Source organism: Octopus bimaculoides, chromosome 5 (assembly GCF_046866305.1).
Source record: "Octopus bimaculoides isolate indiv1 chromosome 5, ASM4686630v1, whole genome shotgun sequence".
NCBI classification, from domain to species: domain Eukaryota; kingdom Metazoa; phylum Mollusca; class Cephalopoda; order Octopoda; family Octopodidae; genus Octopus; species Octopus bimaculoides.
Window position 1 is genome coordinate 97132014 of NC_142932.1, and position 21420 is coordinate 97153433.

Here is a 21420-nt window from a genome sequence, read left to right on the forward strand (position 1 = left end):
GGTGCAGTGAATAATAATAATAATAATGATAATAATAATAATAATAATGATAATGATAATAATATTAATAATAATAATAATAATGAAGGAATATATTCACAGACACAACAGAGCTGGGACCTATATACACCGGAAGCTATGCCAACACTATGGAATAACAACAGAAAAAAGATGGTATAAACACACGCCAGAAAAGGTCACAGAAAACGAGAAAGCAACCATACTCTGGGATATGCCAATACACACAGATAGAGAAATTAAGGCCAATATACCAGATATAATTGTCAAAGATCATGAAGGAAAAAAATGCTTTCTAATTGATGTATCAATACCAGCAGATGACAACGTTTCCCTAAAAGAAATGGAGAAACTTTCAAAATACAAAGACTCGAATGTGGAATCTAAAAACAGAAGCAATTCCTATCATAGTAGGTGCCTTAGGTATAATAAAAAAATATTCAGACAAATACAAAACAAAAACACCAGGACTTACAAATATATATAACATACAGAAAATTGCACTACTAGGCAATGCACACATCCTACGCAAAACACTTTCAATACAGTAACCATAAGAACATCACAGCAAACCACAGCACATACCCAAGGCACACAGAGCTGCATTTGGTAGTGAAGTGAAAGCACGTTATAAAAATAAAACTACTGAATAATAATAATAATAATAATAATAATAATAAGTAGGAAGGTAGATAAAACACAAACCCCTTCAGGTAGATGGCCCTGCTCAGTATGTAGAAAAGGAGTAGGTAGTAACTCTATAAGATGTACCCGGTGCAAGCTATGGACACATAAGAGGTGCAGCAATATCAAAGGCAGATTAACTACGAAGTTAGTTTTTGTATGTGGCAGATGTTCAGGTGCAATAAACACTGTAAACAAACAGGAAAAAACTTCTATCTCATTCCAGGGAGAAAAACTAGAGGTAGTCGATAGCTTCCGCTATCTGGGTGACCAAGTTAGTAGTGGGGGTGGGTGCGCTGAAAGTGTAGCTGCTAGAATAAGAATAGCCTGGGCAAAGTTTAGAGAGCTCTTACCTCTGCTGGCGACAAAGGGACTCTCACTCAGAGTAAAAGGCAGACTGTATGACGCATGTGTACGAACAGCCATGCTACATGGCAGTGAAACATGGGCTGTGACTGCTGAGGACATGCGTAAGCTCGCAAGGAATGAAGCCAGTATGCTCTGCTGGATGTGTAATGTCAATGTGCATACCCGTCAGAGTGTAAGTATCTTGAGAGAAAAGCTGAACATAAGAAGCATCAGTTGTAGTGTGCAAGAGAGACGATTGCGCTGGTTTGGACATGTGGTGAGAATGGATGAGGATAGCTGCGTGAAAAAGTGCCACACCCTAGTGGTTGAGGGAACCCATGGAAGAGGTAGGCCCAGGAAGACCTGGGCTGAGGTGGTGAGGCAAGACCTTCGAACATTGGGCCTCACCGAGGTGATGACTACTGACCGAGACCTTTGGAAATGTGCTGTGCGTGAGAAGACCCGGCAAGCCAAGTGAGATCGTTGCCAGTGCTCCTGGACTGGCTCTTGTGCGGGTGACACATAAGATGTACCATCTTGAGCGTGACCGTTGCCAGTACCGCCTGACTGGCTTTTGTAGGGTTTTCGAGCGAGATCGTTGCCAGTGCCCCTGGACTGGCTCTTGTGCGGGTGGCACATAAAAGACACCATTTCGAGCGTGGCCGTTTTTGTGCGGGTGACACGTAAAAGCACCCACTACACTCTCTGAGTGGTTGGCGTTAGGAAGGGCATCCAGCTGTAGAAACTCTGCCAAATTAGATTGGAGCCTGGTGTAGCCATCCGGTTGCACCAGTCCTCAGTCAAATCGTCCAACCCATGCTAACATGGAAAGTGGACGTTAAACGATGATGATGATGATGATGATGATGATGATGAATAACAACCACAACAACAATAATAAATAATAAAAATAAAAATAATAATATTAATAATAATAATAATAATAATAATAATAATAATAATCATCATCATCATCATTTAACATCTGCTTTCCATGCTAGCATGGGTTGGACGATTTGATTGAGGACTGGCAAGCCAGAAGGCTGCACCAGGCTCCAATCTGATCTGGCAGAGTTTCTACAGTTAGATGCCCTTCCTAACGCCAACCACTCTGAGAGTGTAGTGGGTGCTTTTATGTGCCACCGGCACGAGGGCCAGTCACACAGTACTGGTAAACGGCCATACTCAAAAGGTGTTTTTTATGTGCCACCTGCACGGGAGCCAGTCCAGTGGCACTGGCAATGACCTCACTCGAATGATTTTCTAACGTGCCACCAGCACAAGTGCTAGAAGGCAACGGTGGTAACGATTACGCTCTAATGGTGCTATTTACGGGCCACTAGCACAGAAGCCAGACAGCTCTCTGGCAATGAACATGCTCGACAGTGCAGTTAGTGCTCCACTGGCGCGGTGACCAGTCATCGAGTATGGTACAATTTCGATTTCACTTGTCCCAACAGGTCTTCACAAGCAGAGTTTAGTGTCAATTGAAGGAGAGGTTGGCATGGGTGCCAGTCGTCAGATTCGATTTTGATTTCAGATTCAAATTCCAAATTCCAAATTCACTTGCCTCAACAAGTCTTCGCAAGCAGGGTTTTTAGTGTCCAATGAAGTAAAGATACGGATTAGTGAGCTGCCTACACTTCTGGCAGAGATCACAGATTATGCTCTCACTTGCCTTGCCGGGTCTTCTCACGTACTGCATATTTCCAAAGGTCCCGGTTACTGGTCATTGCCTCGGTGAGGCCTAAGGTTTGAAGGTTGTGCTTCACCACCTCATCCCAGGTCTTCCTGGGTCTACCTCTTCCACAGGTTCCCTCAACTGCTAGGGTGTGGCACTTTTTCACACAGCTTTCCTCATCCATTCTTGCCACATGTCCATACCAGCGCAATCATCTTGGCAGAATTTGAACTCAGAATGTGAAGACGGACAAAATACCACTAAGCATTTCAACCAGCATGCTAACAACTCTGCCAGCTCGCCACCATGATGATGATGATAATAAGGCACAAGGCCACACTTTTGGGGGGTCAAATGAAGTTGACCAATGCACTTTATTGGTATTCACTTCATTAATCTTAGAAGAATAAATGGCAAAGTCAATTCTAAATGACAGAAAAGTGGTATGACCATGAGCCAGAAGTTGTAAGGATGAATAAAAAAGTACAGAATTTCATGGGATTTCAATATAGAATCTGACTATGTTATTTGAAGAAAGGAGATCAATTACAATTGTAGAGGAAAAAAAAACAAAAAAAAACACAGTTTAGGAATTTGTAATACTATATGATTTGATAATGGAGTGGATACTATATACATTGAGAAATATCAAAACCTTGTCAGAGAGATAAAGAGATTGCAGAAGGCAAAGATGAAAATTGTTCCTAATTGGGTTACTTTGCACAACAACCAAACTGCTCCCTAAGAGGCAGAAGGATATTGGGACTGAAATGTGCATTATCGACCTGCAGAAAAGTAGCACCCTGCAAGAATTCTGTGAAAGATTCTACATTCTTGAGATTTGTTGTCACCAAATGTCAAGAGAATATCCCTGCTAACTAAAGTAGCATGAAAAAGATAATAATAATAATAATAATAATCCTGTCAACTAAAGGCACAAGGCCTGAAATTTAGGAGGAGGGACTAGTCAATTATAAGTACCAGTTGTGTAATGGTACACAACTGGTACTTATTTCATCAACCCCCAAAAGGATGAAATGCAAACTTCACCTCAGCAGAATTTGAACTCAGAATGTAAGGACGGACAAAATGCTGCTAAGCATTTTGCCCAGCATGCTAACAATTCTGCCAGCTCATTGCCTTAATAAAAATAATAATAAAACTTTGAGATGCTTATGGAATAGTCATCTATATAAATATATTGATGTTAATACATGTAAATGTGTTTCTATATTTTGGCTAGCTATGTTCTGTCCAACCTGTCTTTGCTCCTACATGAAACCCCTTACACCACCCCCATATACCAATATACCACAACACTAGTCAAGCATCCTCGCCCTTCTATATAGGGTGACAGTGACAGCAGCAACTAAACTAACAGGCTGATATCTGCCATCCCTAGGTGGCTAAAGAAAGTAGCGAAGACAAAATCAGAATCAACAACTCAAAAAATAGCAATGATGATGTCAGGAACAGAGCCATCAGGACTACAGAAGGCAGTTACAACAGGACCAGAAGAGAAGAACAGGGACAGTCACTGAAAAACAGCAATAGAGGCAATGACAGCAGCAGTGCCACTGAGCCTACAGAAGATAAGAATATTACTTGAATGACAAAATGTTAACTACTATGACAGTGACAACTCACAATAACAACACATATTACAACAGAGCTACCACCACCACTGACAACAATGCCAACAAATAATAGAAATAATAATGGTGTTAGCAATAATGGCAATGATAATAATAGGTAAACATGGTGGAAGGGAAAGTAGTAGAAGTAGGGATGATAATAATAAATAAGTAAATAATAAGTGATAATGATTAACGCGTTGGAGTGCAACCATCACATGGTCAGGCGGTTGGCAACCCCACTAAGCTTGCTTGGTGAGGAGGGTGAAGTTTGGATACTCTATGGGATGAAAAACAAAACCCAACAAAGGGCAGAGGAACTCAGGAGAGTCAATGGCCATCTCAAATGGGTAGACAGAACTCGTGAGCTTTGGTTGGTAGTCCTTCTACAAGAAGTAACACTCTCCTTTAAAAACTGGGGAAGATAGGATTTCTTGGCCGACTTGGTGGCAACCTGTCAGTAGCCACTGGCTTCAACCTTGGAATGAAGGTGGATGAAAACAAATCAGGAGTTAGCTCCTGGGTAATGGTCAGATGAGGATATAGGACCAATCAATATCATCTGTCTCCTAGTAAAAATTATGAACATGGCACAAACCCAAACTGCATCTCCTCTAAATTGATTCGCTCCCTAATTAGTTGGGCTATGACCCTCTCCGTGACTTTCATTACCTGATCTAACAGCTTGATGCCTCTGTAATTATTTGTATCTAAAGCGTCACCTTTACCTTTGTAGCAGTTGACTATGGTGCTGCTACACCAGTTATTGGGTATGACTCCTTCGTGTATCACCTGGTTTGCAATACGGGTGACTAGGCTATAGCCGACACTGCCAGATATTTTGAGCATCTCTGCAGTGATTCCTGATGGGCCGGGGGCTTTCCCTGTCTTCATACTCTTAATTGCTTTATCTGCCATGGTACTGTCAACTCGGATAGCTGGTCCCTCTGTTGGGTCGACATACGGCAGACTCTCTTTCTCCCATTCATTCTCTTTATTGAGCAATCTATCATAGTGGTATCTCCAGACCCCTTTCTTTGCAGCCTCATTTAGTGCAAGCGTACCATCATCCATGCGAACACATTTCTATCCTACGACATCACTATTCTCTCTCTTACACTGTCTTGCAACACGAAATACCTCGAGTCTTTGGTCCTCATGGCGCAGAACATTGGCAAATTTTTTCTTATCTGCTTCCCCTCTGGCTAAATAAACCTGTCGCCTAGCTTCCCTTCTGGCAGTCTGGTACAATTCCCTGCTACCACCGTTCTTCCAGTCCTTCCAAGCCTGTTTCTTTTGTCTAATAGCCCTGTCTACCTCCTTGCTCCACCACTACGTTACTCTGGGTTGAGAGGGGACTTTACACCAGCCACAGATCTGGTCGGTGGCTCTCAGCAGGTTGTCCCACAGAAATCTCCAATTGTCTTCCACGTTGTATGATGCTATATCCCCTTCTGTTTTGTCAAATGCTTCGAGTAACATGTCTCTAAATCTCCATCCATTTGCAGGGTCTTTAAGCTTCCACACCCTTCTCCTCCAAGCCGGTCTACTTCTGGGCACCCATTTTGCCTTGATCCCGAAGTCGCTAACTACTAATCTGTGTTGAGGGGTACATTCTTCGCCAGGGAAGGTTTTGGCATTTATAAGCCGCCCTCTTTCTCTATTTCTGGCGAGGATGTAGTTGATTTGGCTAGAGTGTCTGCCAGATCGGTAGGTGACTAAGTGACAGGCAGGTTTCCTGAAGTTGGTATTGCAAACCAGTTGGTAAGAAAATTTGAAAAATTATGAATTTTTTGCAACCCCATTCCTACCTCCGATTGTTTCTGTTTAGAAATTAAAATATTGGAGAGCCTAAGAAGGTCATTGCTGGCATTTATCCACAGTGATTTTTAAAAATTACGAAGATGTACTTGCATAGTAAGTAACTTGATCTGAGATCATGTGCTGAAACAAGAACAATTGCAGCATAGAAGATGTTTGTAAGCTATTCAAGAACACACAAAAACCGTTAGTTTCATGGCACTACTTAAATACAGAAGTCCTGCTTAAATACAGAGGTCCCGATGCATCTATGAAGGAGAGGGTTAGTTTTTAGGGTTAGGGTTTCGGCTAAGGTGTCATTACACATCCACACAGTATACGTTTAAAATGTTTTGTGCATAACACCTGTATTTAAGTAGTACCATTAAGGGACCTCTGTATTTAAGTATTACTAGTTTCATTTCAACATTAAAATTTCGTTTGTGTCAAAATATTTTCGCCGCTTTGAAACTGCAACCTATTCACTGACTTCATAAGTGATGCAGCATGAAGTTTTGTCAGTGAGCACACAAACATTCATCGCCTTTCATTTGTGTATATGTGTGTGTGTGTGTGTGTGTGTCATTGTTGAAGCTGCTCATGCAACGTGTTTGTGTATATATTGGCTTAGTGGTATAGAATGTTTGGAAACTGTGAATAAGGTGCAAGTTTCAAGTACTTGTCGGTAACATTTTTTTCTTCTTGTCTTCTAATAGTAATTACCCAACTTTCTAGGCTCTTCTCACAGCTATCCCGCATTCAAAAATTTTCATTCAATAAATAATGTTTTTACATTAAAAGGTGCAGCAATATCAAAGGAAGGTTAACTAGGAAGTTAGTTTTTGTTTGTAGCAGATGTTCAGGAGCTATAAACACTGTAAATGTGCAGAAAACAACTTCTACCACATTCCAGGGAGAAAAACTAGAAGTGGTTGATAGCTTCCGCTATCTTGGTGACCAAGTTAGTAGTGGCGGAGGGTGCTCTGAAAGTGTAGCTGCTAGAATAAGAATAGCCTGGGCAAAGTTCAGAGAGCTCTTACCTCTGCTGGTGACAAAGGGTCTCTCTCTCAGAGTAAAAGGCAGACTGTATGACGCATGTGTATGAACAGCCATGCTACATGGCAGTAAAACATGGGCCGTGACTGCTGAAGACATGCATAAGCTCGCAAGGAATGAAGCCAGTATGCTTCGATGGATGAGTAATGTCAGTGTGCATACTTGACAGAGTGTAAGTATCTTGAGAGCAAAGTTGAACATAAGAAGCATCAGTTATGGTGTGCAAGAGAGACGATTGCGCTGGTATGGACATGTGGCGAGAATGGACGAGGATAGCTGCATGAAAAAGTGCCACACCCTAGTGGTTGAGGGAACCTGTGGAAGAGGTAGGCCCAGGAAGACCTGGGCTGAGGTGGTGAGGCGATGACTTCTGACCGAGCCCTTTGGAAATATGCTGTGTGTGAGAAGACCCGGCAAGCCAAGTGAGACCTAAATTCAAGGCCTCTGCCACGGGTGTAGCCAACCCACTTATGCGTACCTTTTCTTCATTGGACACTAAACTCCGCTTGCGAAGACCTGTTGAGGCAAGTGAAATCGAAACCAAACTAAATTCGACGACTGGCACCCATGCCAACGTTGTCACGAAACTCAGCTTGCGAAGACTTACTGTGGCAATCGAAAGTGAAATCGTGATGGCACCTGTGCCCAGCGTTGCCTTTCTGGCACTTGTGCCCATGGCATATATAAGGACTTTTGAGCAAGATCGTTGCCAGTGCCCCTGGACTGGCTCTTGTGCGGGTGGCACATAAAATACACCATTTTGAGCGTGGCCGTTGCCAGTACCGCCTGACTGGCCTTCGTGCGGGTGACACGTAAAAAGCACCCACTACACTCTCTGAGTGGTTGGCGTTAGGAAGGGCATCCAGCTGTAGAAACTCTGCCAAATCAGATTGGAGCCTGGTGTAGCCATCTGGTTTCACCAGTCCTCAGTCAAATCGTCCAACCCATGCTAGCATGGAAAGTGGACGTTAAATGATGATGATGATGATGATGATGATAAATGTATTTATTGGGGAAAACATATTGAAAAACATCAATACATGCAAGAGTGATAAAGAAACGAGGAGGGTTGTCTTTGGATGGGCTAGAAACAACAGCCAAATCACCCTTAAATCACTCACTTTTCCCTCTGAAAATATTAACATTTTTTTTTTTTTACACAAAATGCTCTTCCCACGGTTTTGAAGTGCAATAAAAAACATTGGCCAAAATAGGTTTGGAGTGTGATGATGGTGGGAGGGGTTTAAAAAAAAAAGAGTTTCCAAAACTTTTTCCATACAAAGATTCCACCACCACCAACCCCATCATGTTGAAGGCTGTGGCTTAAAAAAATGGGGGAAATCCCTGAAAAAATTTTCCCCACAAGTTTCTTTATAATCATAATCTATGCTGTTTGAAAGGGATTTTAATAAATTTTCATTAAAATTTTGTGAAACTTCTCTCTCCACCCACTCAGAAAAATTCTTTCCCATAAATCCCTATATACTCTGAAGCCACAACATCTAAGCAGTATTTGTAGAAAATTTTGTTAAAAAGTATCCATTTTTTTTTGGATGCTATGAGATAACAAAGTCAGGGGCATATACATCTGTAGTAATGCCCTTTTATTTAAACGTTTTTTAAAAATTTCATGTTTATTTCATTCATTGTTAGCAATGTTCTCTCTCACACACATACTCCAAAGCTTACAGATAGGCTGCTGAATTGAAATCTCTATGTTGCTTTGAGGGGAATGTAAAATTGACAAACTGCTTCTTCCTCTGTTGTTGGACTACTGTGATGTTTGTTTAAAAAAAGAAAGATTATGACTGTGATAAAATAATGAAAGCAATATTTACTAAGCAAGTGAGCACTATTATACAAAGAAATAATGTGAAAATATTATCATGAGGCTAGCAGAAAACTGCCTGGTGGGCGGTCTTTCTGCTAGTGTATATATAAATAAATAAATAAATATATATATATATATAGCCACATATATTTGTATGTACACAAACACACAGGTATATGTATTCAGATATTCATATATATACATGTTTATGTGTATGCATTTATGTGTGTGTGTGTGTTTGTCTTTTTAGAGAATTCTCTTGGGAATTTTAGGACCAGCTTCACTGGTAAACTTTTGGGTTTATTTAGGTTGTGTTCTTGCTTAAAGTTAGTTTTCTTAAAACAACATTTTGCAGATTGATTTTTAAGCACTACTTTCTAAACCTGAGTGTACCGTTGAAAAATAGAAGAGGACACTGCCATCCATTGCCCTTATTTTCTTCAACACCTCCATGGATCTTTCCACTGTCCTCAGGGTGTGGGGGGTACTGCCAACTTTAGGAACCAAGGTATTAGAGCATATGGCATATGAAACCATGCAGTATTTGTCCTGGATCTTTGAATTTTAAGTTCAAATCTCACTTTGGCCTTCATATATGGTAGACTTAATCCTTCACCTAGTTCAACACCATCACCAAGAAAATTGTGTACATTTAGCAAAGTTCACCCTAATGTAAAACAAAAGGAAATTCTCCTCAAACCAAGCCAGAGAGGAAGTTCACTTCAAATTGGGCCAGAAAGGAAGTTCTCCAGATGGGCCAGATCTCTAGTTTGAGGATAATTTCCTCTATCTTTCCCACCAGTATTGGCAGTCCTGTAATGTGTCATGAGCACAGCCCTTATTTCTTGATGAAGCAATAAAAAAAATTGTTTTCAAATATAGTACATAGCAGTACAATTAATTTCATATTGGGGTAATGGCAGTTGATAATGTCAACTAAATGATGTCTCATTTAGATTGCATATAATACAAACTTGCAAAAAACTGAATTTTGTTTTCAAGGAAAGATTTCATTTAATTTTTGTCATAAAATAAAGTGATACTAGCTATAAATAATACCATTATCTTACATTCCTGGAAAAAATGCTTCTAGAAAATACAATCCTGATATATATAGAAAACATGATACATGAATGAGAAATACAGGATTAGAAATATGCTTACATGATAAGTACTTAGCAACACACAATTTCTTTTAGATATTGGTGGCTATAATATTCATTTATGCAAAAATGCATTTAAATAATAACTAATATGGGAGAAGAATGTAACTCAAGTCAAAATAAAATAGTAATTGAAATTTACCTCTGGTCCTAGTTGATTAGGATCTCCACATAGCACTACACATGTCTTCTCAGAAGCTAAACTCAGTGGTATCAGAACCATACTCTCAAAAACTTGTGCAGCTTCATCAACAAAAATATGACTGAAACAACCTTGAATTTCCATTGTCATCAAACAATGACACATTTCCATAGTGGTTACTAATATCTGCATAGACTGAGGGTCAACCATGTCAGATTTTAATTGATTTTTTGATGGGAAAATAACATATTTTTGTACCACTGGGTCAATAGTTTCCCATCTCCTTTTGTCATGATATAAACGTTTCAGGTAGAGTGTTTTTTTGTTTCTGGATAGGAATTTATGTAGTTGTTTGATGATAAACATATCAGCAGCACTGTTACAATAAGAAAAACAAAGGAAATGGATGAAGTTTGAGAAAGAAAATTTATTCTAATAGACAATATTTAATTTGTATGATGATGATGATGATGATAAACATATTCTTTATTAGACACAACTACTTAAAGATACAATAAAATATGTTAAACAAGGCACAAAGATGTACAGGTAGGACAAACAAGTAATATAAAGATGAAGGAGAGTTGGTGACAGGCTACATACAATTAAGTATGAGGACAAGTTAAACATTTCTGAAAATGACATGATAATTAAAATTATATAATTTAAATAGAAAATATAATATGAGAAACATTAATATATTTTAAATGAATTTTCAGCTGCTAGTTAAAATTTCTTGGATCAACTATCAGCTGAGTGATAGTAACACAACAGAAGAACATATGGTGAAGTAGTGAGGACTGATTTCAAGAATCTGAGCTTCACAGTGGAAGTAGCAAAGGACTGAAATGACTAGCAATACATAATGCTGGAAAAGCCCTGCTCAGTCACGCAGTTGACAGTTATTGTGAATGCGTAGAAGATGATGGGAGAGCTCTAGCCCAACCTAGCTGGTGGTTTCTCATATTATATTTTCTCATTTTGGGCTCTTGCCTACTTATATAGATGAGAAAATTCATTTAAAATATATTAATGTGTTTTCCAGTAATTTGGTGTTGAAATCCCTGAAAAATTTTTGAATGAAGTTACATATAACTATATGGTTGTTGATTCATACAATGAAATCACACGAAACAGAAGACTTGCTTATGAAAAATACATAAAGATAAGTAACAAACATAAATTTGAAGTTAACAGTGAGTAAAAAATCTTACCCGTTTGTATGTGTACAGATAAGGATTTTTGCAGTAGAATTATTTTCCACAATTTTCGTGATTGAAGAAAATAATGTTTCGGTTTTACCTGTGCCAAAAGAACCAATTATAACAAATGGAGGCCTAGCGTCTGTACATTTGCAAGGAATATGCTTTACAGCAAATAATTGGTCTTCATTTAGATGTGTATCACTACAAAAAGAAAAGAAATAGATGAAATCTTATCCTCATCTGTATATATGAATAATAAAATTATACAATATATGTATGGTGTGAGGATCCTGTATAAGCCAGATAGAAGATAATTATAATGATGATAAAGTGGTGATGAATCTTTAGAAACAATCATGGTTGTTTACTGGACAGTTTTTTAAAATTACAAATACAACTAAGTGCAGACGTCTTTGAACATATGTATATAGACATATATAAACACACCATATGCACTTAGATACACCAATTATACATATATTGCCATGACAAGGTGCTTGCAACACACTCACTCCCTAGAAGAGGAAAGGTTCAAGAAACATCATCATCAGGGGAAATCAACAGAAGCAATTAAGTTCATGAAAGGAGAAAAGCCAGTGAAGACAGCAAAAAAGACACAAAGCTTACTATATGAATCCCAACCATGAGATATGAAAGTGGATCTGAATGAGAGACTGGACTTTCCTCAGGTCATGCATACAACCCTGAGGCCAGATGTAGTTCTATGGCCTGGAAAGACTAAGAAAATAATCCTGGGAAGAAGGGTGTGACCAAGCCTTCGAATTGAAGCATGCCAAGTATGAGAGCCTTCTGCAGGATTACAGGAAGAAGGGATGGCAGTCATGGCTTTTCTAAGTTGAGATTGGCTGTAGGGGATTCCCTGCCCTATTGGTGTGGAGGATGCTTATGGCCACTGGAATGAGAGGAAAAGAGCAAAGGGTGTCTGTGCACAGACTGGGAGAGGCAACAGAAAGAGCCTCTTGCTGGTTATAAAGCAAGAGAGAGAGGAGTTAAGCTGGAAGCCAGGAAGAGATGATGAGCAGTGATTTGGCCACTTCTACTTATCCACCAATGGAAGGGTGTTATGGTTCAGGGTCAAAACACTTGATGACTCTTGGATACGTCCGATGGCATCTGTTTCTCCTGGTCAAAGCTTCGTTCACTTTGGAGAATGGAAAAGAAGCATCTTCTAGGTGTTATCAACACACACACACATTCCCACCTGTGAGGGATCAATGTTAGATGGGTTGAAACAATTGCTGCAGTGATTAATAAAAATTCTTGTATATTCCATCTCTCTCATTAATCAATATATATAATAGTAGCAGAAATACCCGGCTTTGCCCGGGTTAAAGAGAATAATGAAATCTAAAAACGCCGTCTAGACTACGCAACCCTCAACTGTTAGTAGCTACGATACCATATTTCTACATTAATAACTCTCCAATCCATGCCAGCATGGAACATAGACATTAAGTGGAATGCCAGTCTCTCATCTAGGAGGGCCTTGAAATCAATGTTACCAACTGGGGACTATGTGTGTCGTAGTGATAATAAAAAGACCCAAAGGATGTCTGCAACAAAATAATTTTACTCAACACTTTGCAAGTGAATCAGTGGAGGCAAAGATGCATCTCATTTACTTGACAATTTATGCACCACATTGCAGAAATCACAATGAAAGTATATCTGAAAGGGTAGTCTTACACTGTTGTACTGTTGAATTACAAATAATGCTCATCTGTTATGTTCGGGTTAAAATTTCATCAACATCAAAAATATATGAATTTTCATGGGAGTTATGGCCGTTATGCAAAGAATATAATTTCCAAATTTCATAAAGATCCATTCAGTATTTTTGACGTAGTTTTGGATAAGAAAACAAATGACTAATGTGTGTGTTTGTGTGCATATGTATGTGTGTGTGATGGGTGTATATATGTATAGATATCTGTATGCATGTATATATATGTATATATATGTATATATGTGTACATATTACATGTACATCTATATATATATATACATCTACACATGTGTATACATATACATGTATGCATATAGATCTATATCTATATATATATATATTTGTTTTGCAAGATTTTTTATGTGAAATCGTGTGTTGAAACAGATGTTGTTGTACTTGGGGATGGTCATATTGCCAGTTTAGCCAATAAAAACACACGCACTGTATATTTGGTGTTAATTTTTTTTTTTTTTTTTCAGCTTTATATTACATTAATCTTAATCTTAATCTTATTTCGGCCAGAGTTCTTTCGTCACACTTCTGTGACCTCATCAGTGGTCCTTTGTTTCCTTCTTTCTTATGTGTGTCTCACCTTGCTAACTATCAGCCATTTTGTATTTTGTATTCCTATTGTATGTGTCTACGCATGCGTGTCCTTCAATGTGTCTGTGTCTTTTGTAAGTGCATGTGTGTATGGGGAGTGTCTGTATCACCTATATTCTCTGTTAATACGTGTTCATTTGTATTAGTTTTTATTTATTTATATGTTCATGTGTGTGTGTGTGTGTGTGTGTGTGTGTGTTTTTTTTTTTTTTTTTTTTTTAATGTGTTTAATTAAATTTTGTTAACGTATGTAGTATTTAATTCCATTTGTTTATCTATGTATTGTATTATACTTTGTTCCTATTATTGTTTTATGGGTAACATGTTGTCAGATGTTAGTTGTCAGATGTTAGGTTTGTTAGTGGCGTATGTTAGTGTTCCATTCTAGTTTCCTATTCAGGCTAGGTTTCCCTTCTATTATGTGTGTAGCTTCAGTAATTTGTCTAAGTGCTGCATCACTGCTATGTGTAGATAAGATTTTAATTTCTATGTTGTTGATTGAGCCTCCATGTTCTTGCTCAGCATGCTGGTACAGAACTGATGAGTTCTTCCCTTCCTTAAGTTCCCTCCAATGTTCGTTTGCCCGCTCCCCTATACTCCTTGCTGTTTCGCCTACATATGTCGTTGTCTTATTTCTGCATCGTCCCTCTGTACATCTTATACTATAGACCACATTTCTGGTTTTGCAGTTCGTTTGTGGGCTAAATCTACATACGATACAGTTCCTATCAGTGCAGGGGGTTCTACTGAAAGGGTATGTTCTACTGATAAGGGATTTGATCGGGTTGCCTGGCCTTTCAACAACCTTAATTCTTAGCTTAAGTTTGTCTAGGGCCCTTCTAAAGCGGTACGCCAGTTCGCCTCTAGGGGTGGTGTCGACGAACATGACGCTTTGGTACTTGTGGCTATTGTACCATGAGCTTGCCTTCCCTATTTTCTTCTTAGTTCTTTCTATGGTGTTCCATGATTTGCTCCTATAGAGTGGGCAAATCCCATTCCTATCGTTGCGTTTGATTGTTTCAAACTTCTTCATAGCTCCTTTGTAAACCCTGATCCTTTCTTTATGGCTGTAACCCGAGAACTGCATGCGGTGGACGAAATGTTGTATATGTCTCTTTAATTCTGTAGGGTCGCACATGCAGGAGACATTTCGCATTACTCTGACGAGGTCTGCCATCAATATGTTGAATTTGGCATTGTCCGCAATAGCCGAGTTCCGGTGGGTCAGGTACTTGGAGGCCATAGGTTTTGTATAGTGTGAATGGAGGATTCTGGTTTTATTGTTCTTAGTTTCTAGCCAGAGTTCAGTATCTAATACAGGTAATCTATGGTTAGGGTGTTTAGTAGGGTAGTCTATCGTAACTCTAATACTCTGGTGGATGGAGTTAGCTATTCGCTGGATGCTCTCCATAGTCTTAGTTTCTATTTCTATTTGAGGGGTACTCTCTTGTGGGGGTGTCTTTACCACTAAGTTGATATCATCGACATATCGAGAGTACACATTCACGAGTATGGAGTTCTGTGTCAGGCGTTCCTTAAGCCTTCTGTCCCACCATACCATGAAAAGATTGGCCACATCACCGGCGATACTAACCCCGATGGCTGCCCCCTCGTCCTGGGCATATAATTTGTTGTTAAATTTAAAGGTGTGGCCTTTTAGGGTGACCTTTATACTAGCTCCTAGTGCATGTGCGATCATTTTCTTTACCTGGTGGATATTAGTGGGGGTCCGTATGGCTCTGGTCCATCCACTCCATCTCTCTATAGGGGTCTTCCTAGCCATAGAGGTAATTGTGGGTGGTCTACCTCTTAGACGTCTACTAGGGCAGAAATCTCTAAGGTCGTATCTATCTAGATATGCATCGTCATATGTCAATCTAAGTAGGAGGCCCAGTTCTTCTGTGTTGACTTTTTGGAACTCTACTTCGCTCTCGTTGATCATTTCCACGCACTTTTCCACTGCAAAATCCACGTCGATAGATGGGTATAGTGATACCACATCCATGCTACCCACTATACACCCTGTCAGGTTGCAAGTGTTGTTGCAGTCGTTGATCCTGCTGAGGAGATCTTCCGTGCTGTCACAGACATCAGGTGACATCTGGATTATGGGGCGTATGATCATTGAGAGGAAGTAGGAGATCCTGTAGTTACTAGCGACATTCGCTCCACAGACTGGTCTTGTTGGTGGTCCCACTACAGGATTAGTTGTTACTTTGTGGTCCTTACGGAGCCCATACAGCGTCGGGATATCATTGTTCCAGGCTTGGAAGTTGTTGGCTGTGCGCTTCTGGGGTCTAAGGACAATTGTCCACATCATCATGTGGGCATTGAGGACTTTTTCTCTTTCCTCATGCGCCTGTAAGGTTGTTACCTTCGTATTGGCGATGTGAGGTTGCATTGCCTGGATATAGTTCGGCAGGCTGTCTATTGACATTCTGCCGGACTTATCTGTGGGAAGGCATACCACTTCTCCCTTTTTCGTGCGCTGCATGAGCTTGTGTAGGCCACTTGCAGGTATATTCCCAAGTTGTTGGGCCTCTGTCTTATTCTGTCTCTGTCTCTTAGTGTATAATTCTAAAATCTGTCTAAGTTTTGTCCTAGCTATAGTGAACTGTGCTTCCATGTGGTCATGAGTATGTTTAGGGATGCAGACTCTTTTGTTAAAGGGTAATGTTGTCGGGTATACCCGGCTCATATCATAAGTTTTGTCATGTATGTTGAAGAATTGAGTGTCAAGGAGGCTAGTATTCCTGTTGTTGGCCCCTCTGGGGTTGTCTTCTTCGTAACTACCACTACTATTACTGCCGTTATTGCTACTCCCATTCATCCTGTTATTCCTACCACTACTATTGTTACTGTCACTACCACCACCACCACCACCACCACCACCGTCATTGTTACCATCCCATCTAGTGTTTTCTGTTTTAGGTCTGCTGACTCCCTGTCCAAGAATTCTGTTGCATTCAGCTTTATTCTCCCTCTTGACCCCCATGGCCTTACCTTTGTCTGTGTTCTTGTGCCTATGGTTATCTGTGTCTGCGTGTCCGTTCTCCCTGTTATTGTTGCTGTTGTATTCGATTTTTTTTCTGTTATTGTTTTTGTTTCTATTGCTTGTCCTCATGTGTTCGTTTTTGCTGTTGTTGTTGTTGCTGTTGGTGTTCATGGGGTTGCAGTTGTTTTTGTTGCTACGGCTGTTGTTGTTGCTGCTGCTGTGGTTATTGTTGGTATTGTTGTTGTCGTGATTGTTTTCATCCATGTTGTTGTTGCTGCGGTTATCGTTGGTATTGTTGTTGTTGTGATTGTCGTCATTCATGTTGTTGCTGCGGTTATTGTTGTTGTTGTCATTCGTGTTGTTGCTGTTGTTGTTGTTGTCATTCGTGTTGTTGCTGCGGTTATTGTTGTTGTTGTCATTCGTGTTGTTGCTGTTGTTGTTGTTGTCATTCGTGTTGTTGCTGCGGTTATTGTTGTTGTTGTTGTTGTCGCTCGTGTTGTTGCTGTTGTTGTTGTTGTACATGTTTAAATTCCAACGTATTTTTGTGAACGACTTTTCGATTTCGGAGAGGCATTGGATGGGGTTAACCTTGTGATATATCGCATATTTCGGTGGTAGTTGAAGTAGCGATTTTTCATCTGGGTCTGTTGTTATTCCCCCATAGATGTTGGCTTCGTTGTCTCTGTTGAACTCTGCTGGTAGAGGGACCTCTGCCATAACAATTCCGTTTATTGTTTCTGGGTATCCCTCTTTCTCTTCTTTTGCGAGTTTGTATTGCTGTTCACTTTTTAACCACGAGATTTTCTTTCTAAAGTGTATATTGCACTGGCGTATGACATATGTATTCTCTGCGTGTATTATATTCATAAGTGTGGTTCTCTCTGTTCGTGTGGTGATGCCTCTAATTTCTTTTAATAGAATGCGTCTACGCTTATTTTGTTGGCTGAATTAAAGAGACATATACAACATTTCGTCCACCGCATGCAGTTCTCGGGTTACAGCCATAAAGAAAGGATCAGGGTTTACAAAGGAGCTATGAAGAAGTTTGAAACAATCAAACGCAACGATAGGAATGGGATTTGCCCACTCTATAGGAGCAAATCATGGAACACCATAGAAAGAACTAAGAAGAAAATAGGGAAGGCAAGCTCATGGTACAATAGCCACAAGTACCAAAGCGTCATGTTCGTCGACACCACCCCTAGAGGCGAACTGGCGTACCGCTTTAGAAGGGCCCTAGACAAACTTAAGCTAAGAATTAAGGTTGTTGAAAGGCCAGGCAACCCGATCAAATCCCTTATCAGTAGAACATACCCTTTCAGTAGAACCCCCTGCACTGATAGGAACTGTATCGTATGTAGATTTAGCCCACAAACGAACTGCAAAACCAGAAATGTGGTCTATAGTATAAGATGTACAGAGGGACGATGCAGAAATAAGACAACGACATATGTAGGCGAAACAGCAAGGAGTATAGGGGAGCGGGCAAACGAACATTGGAGGGAACTTAAGGAAGGGAAGAACTCATCAGTTCTGTACCAGCACGCTGAGCAAGAACATGGAGGCTCAATCAACAACATAGAAATTAAAATCTTATCTACACATAGCAGTGATGCAGCACTTAGACAAATTACTGAAGCTACACACATAATAGAAGGGAAACCTAGCCTGAATAGGAAACTAGAATGGAACACTAACATACGCCACTAACAAACCTAACATCTGACAACTAACATCTGACAACATGTTACCCATAAAACAATAATAGGAACAAAGTATAATACAATACATAGATAAACAAATGGAATTAAATACTACATACGTTAACAAAATTTAATTAAACACATTAAAAAAAAAAAAAAAAAAAAAACACACACACACACACATGAACATATAAATAAATAAAAACTAATACAAATGAACACGTATTAACAGAGAATATAGGTGATACAGACACTCCCCATACACACATGCACTTACAAAAGACACAGACACATTGAAGGACACGCATGCGTAGACACATACAATAGGAATACAAAATACAAAATGGCTGATAGTTAGCAAGGTGAGACACACATAAGAAAGAAGGAAACAAAGGACCACTGATGAGGTCACAGAAGTGTGACGAAAGAACTCTGGCCGAAATAAGATTAAGATTAAGATTAATGTAATATAAAGCTGAAAAAAAAAAAAAAAAAAAAAAATTAACACCAAATATACAGTGCGTGTGTTTTTATTGGCTAAACTGGCAATATGACCATCCCCAAGTACAACAATATATATATATATCTATGCATATACGTGTACATATACATGTATATGTATACATATACATCTCTTTCTCTCTCTTTCTCTCTTTCTGAAAGTATCTGTCATTACAGTATCGAAATGTGATTGTTTCAGTTAGTGGAATAACGTGTACATATACATCTATATGTATACATATACATCTCTCTCTCTCTCTCTCTCTCTGAAAGTATCTGTCATTACAGTATCGAAATGTGATTGTTTCAGTTAGTAGAATAGTTTCATTTTTAAAGTGAAAGTATTTGACATGAGTGTTTTTGTTTCACTTTTGACACATAATACTTAAATAGTGGAGGAGATATTATGTTGCTGTGGGCTCGAACTCTGCAAGAAGTTAAAATTTTTTTGACTAAAACACAACTGGAACCCTAAGTAAGGCATCTGTAAAATTTGAATGAAATTGGTTGCGTAGTTCTCGAGTTTTAGGGATTCACACAGACAGACAGACAGACACACATTCTCATTTTTATATATATAGATATATACATACACACATATATATATATATATATATATATATATATATATATAGAAGAAAAATACAAAATGGGACAAGAATGCAAAACATCCGGACAGTTAGGTGATACAAAAATGGGACAACATATATATATATCTTTACTCTTTTACTTGTTTCAGTCATTTTACTGCGGCCATGCTAGAGCATCACTTTTAGTCGAGTAAATCGACCCCAGGACTTATTCTTTGGAAGCCTAGTACTTATTCTATCAGTATCTTATGCTGAACCGCTAAGTTATGGGGGTGTAAACACACCACCATCGGTTGTCAAGCGATGTTGGGGGGACAAACACAGACACACAAACATACATATATATATATACATATATATGACAGGTTTCTTTCAGTTTCCATCTACCAAATCCACTCACAAGGATTTGGTCGGAGTGAGGCTATAGTAGAAGACACTTGCCCAAGGTGCCACACAGTGGGAATGAACCCAGAACCATGTGGTTGGTAAGCAAGCTACTTACCACACAGCCACTCCTATATATATATGTATATGCGAATTCGGTGATGGGTTACTTGGAACAAAAACTCTACCAGGAAATAGAGGAGAGATATAACACCGAATTTAGGAAGCTTATAGAAAAAGCATGGAAGAGATATCTGGACGATTGCTTCATAATCTGGACCAAACCTCAAAGCATTGTGGAGGAATTTAACACCCTCCTGAACAACCTACACCCATCCATCCAATTCACAAAGGAGATGAACAGTAGCAAATTACCATTTCTAGATATAATGGTAATTAAAAAGAACACCGCCATTACCACAGATATATATTACAAACACACAGACACACACCAATACTTGAACTTTAAATCGTGCCATCCACCCCATACAAAACGCAACATACCATACTGCCTAGCCAGGAGAATATGTACTATTGTAGAGGATATAGAGACCAGAAATCAACGCCTGATGGAACTGAAAGAATTTCTGGTGAAGCAAAAATACCCATCACGACTCATAGAAAATGGTATTCAGCGGGCTTCGAAAATACCCATACAACAATTGAGGACACCGCAAAGAAAAGACAAACAGGAAAAGATCATTCCATTTATAGTGACACAAAATCCATGCCACCAGAACATCTTTAATATCGCCAAAGCGAACTTACCGATCCTTGCACAAAGTAACGAATTGAGAAATATCATTACAGATCAAAATATAACTCTCAGTAAGAGACAACCTAAAAACTTGAAAAAACTATTAACAAAGGCAAGGTTTGACCTCAGCAACAAAAATCAAACATTCACTGTATCCAAATGCAATGATAGCCGATGCGGCACATGCCGATCAATCCATACCGGCCCATATATGAACACAAAAACAGGGAAAATATTCACCAATGCGAACATGAACTGCAAAAGTAGAAATCTAATCTACTGCATCAAATGCCCTAATTGTGAAGAATTGTACGTTGGCCAGACAGGTAATGCACTATCGGAACGCTCACGGGTACATCGACAACAGATTAAAAACCCAGAAGTCCGCCAAATACCACTGAGTAACCATCTAGCAACATGTGGTCATCAAACTTTTATTATATTTCCATTCCATAAACTTTACAACCGGAATGAAATTGAAAGAAAATGCAAAGAAAAGGACTTTATTAAGAAATTCAAACCCACTCTTAACAAACAATGATTAAATCCATCTTACTTGGGGTTTAAAAATCTTATCC

The 21420-nt window shown here is 39.3% G+C and overlaps 1 protein-coding gene across 1 annotated transcript in view; it reads right to left on the bottom strand.

Annotated features, from left to right (window-relative positions):
• LOC106882711 (uncharacterized) overlaps window positions 1-21420 on the bottom strand; it is an 82119-nt gene that overhangs the window by 32359 nt on the left and 28340 nt on the right. The window contains exons 8-9 of the mRNA XM_014933474.3: window positions 11572-11763; window positions 10358-10733 (exon numbers count right to left, since the gene is read on the bottom strand). Of these exons, the coding sequence (XP_014788960.2) occupies window positions 10358-10733; window positions 11572-11763 (568 nt within the window). The remainder of the gene's footprint in view (window positions 1-10357; window positions 10734-11571; window positions 11764-21420) is intronic.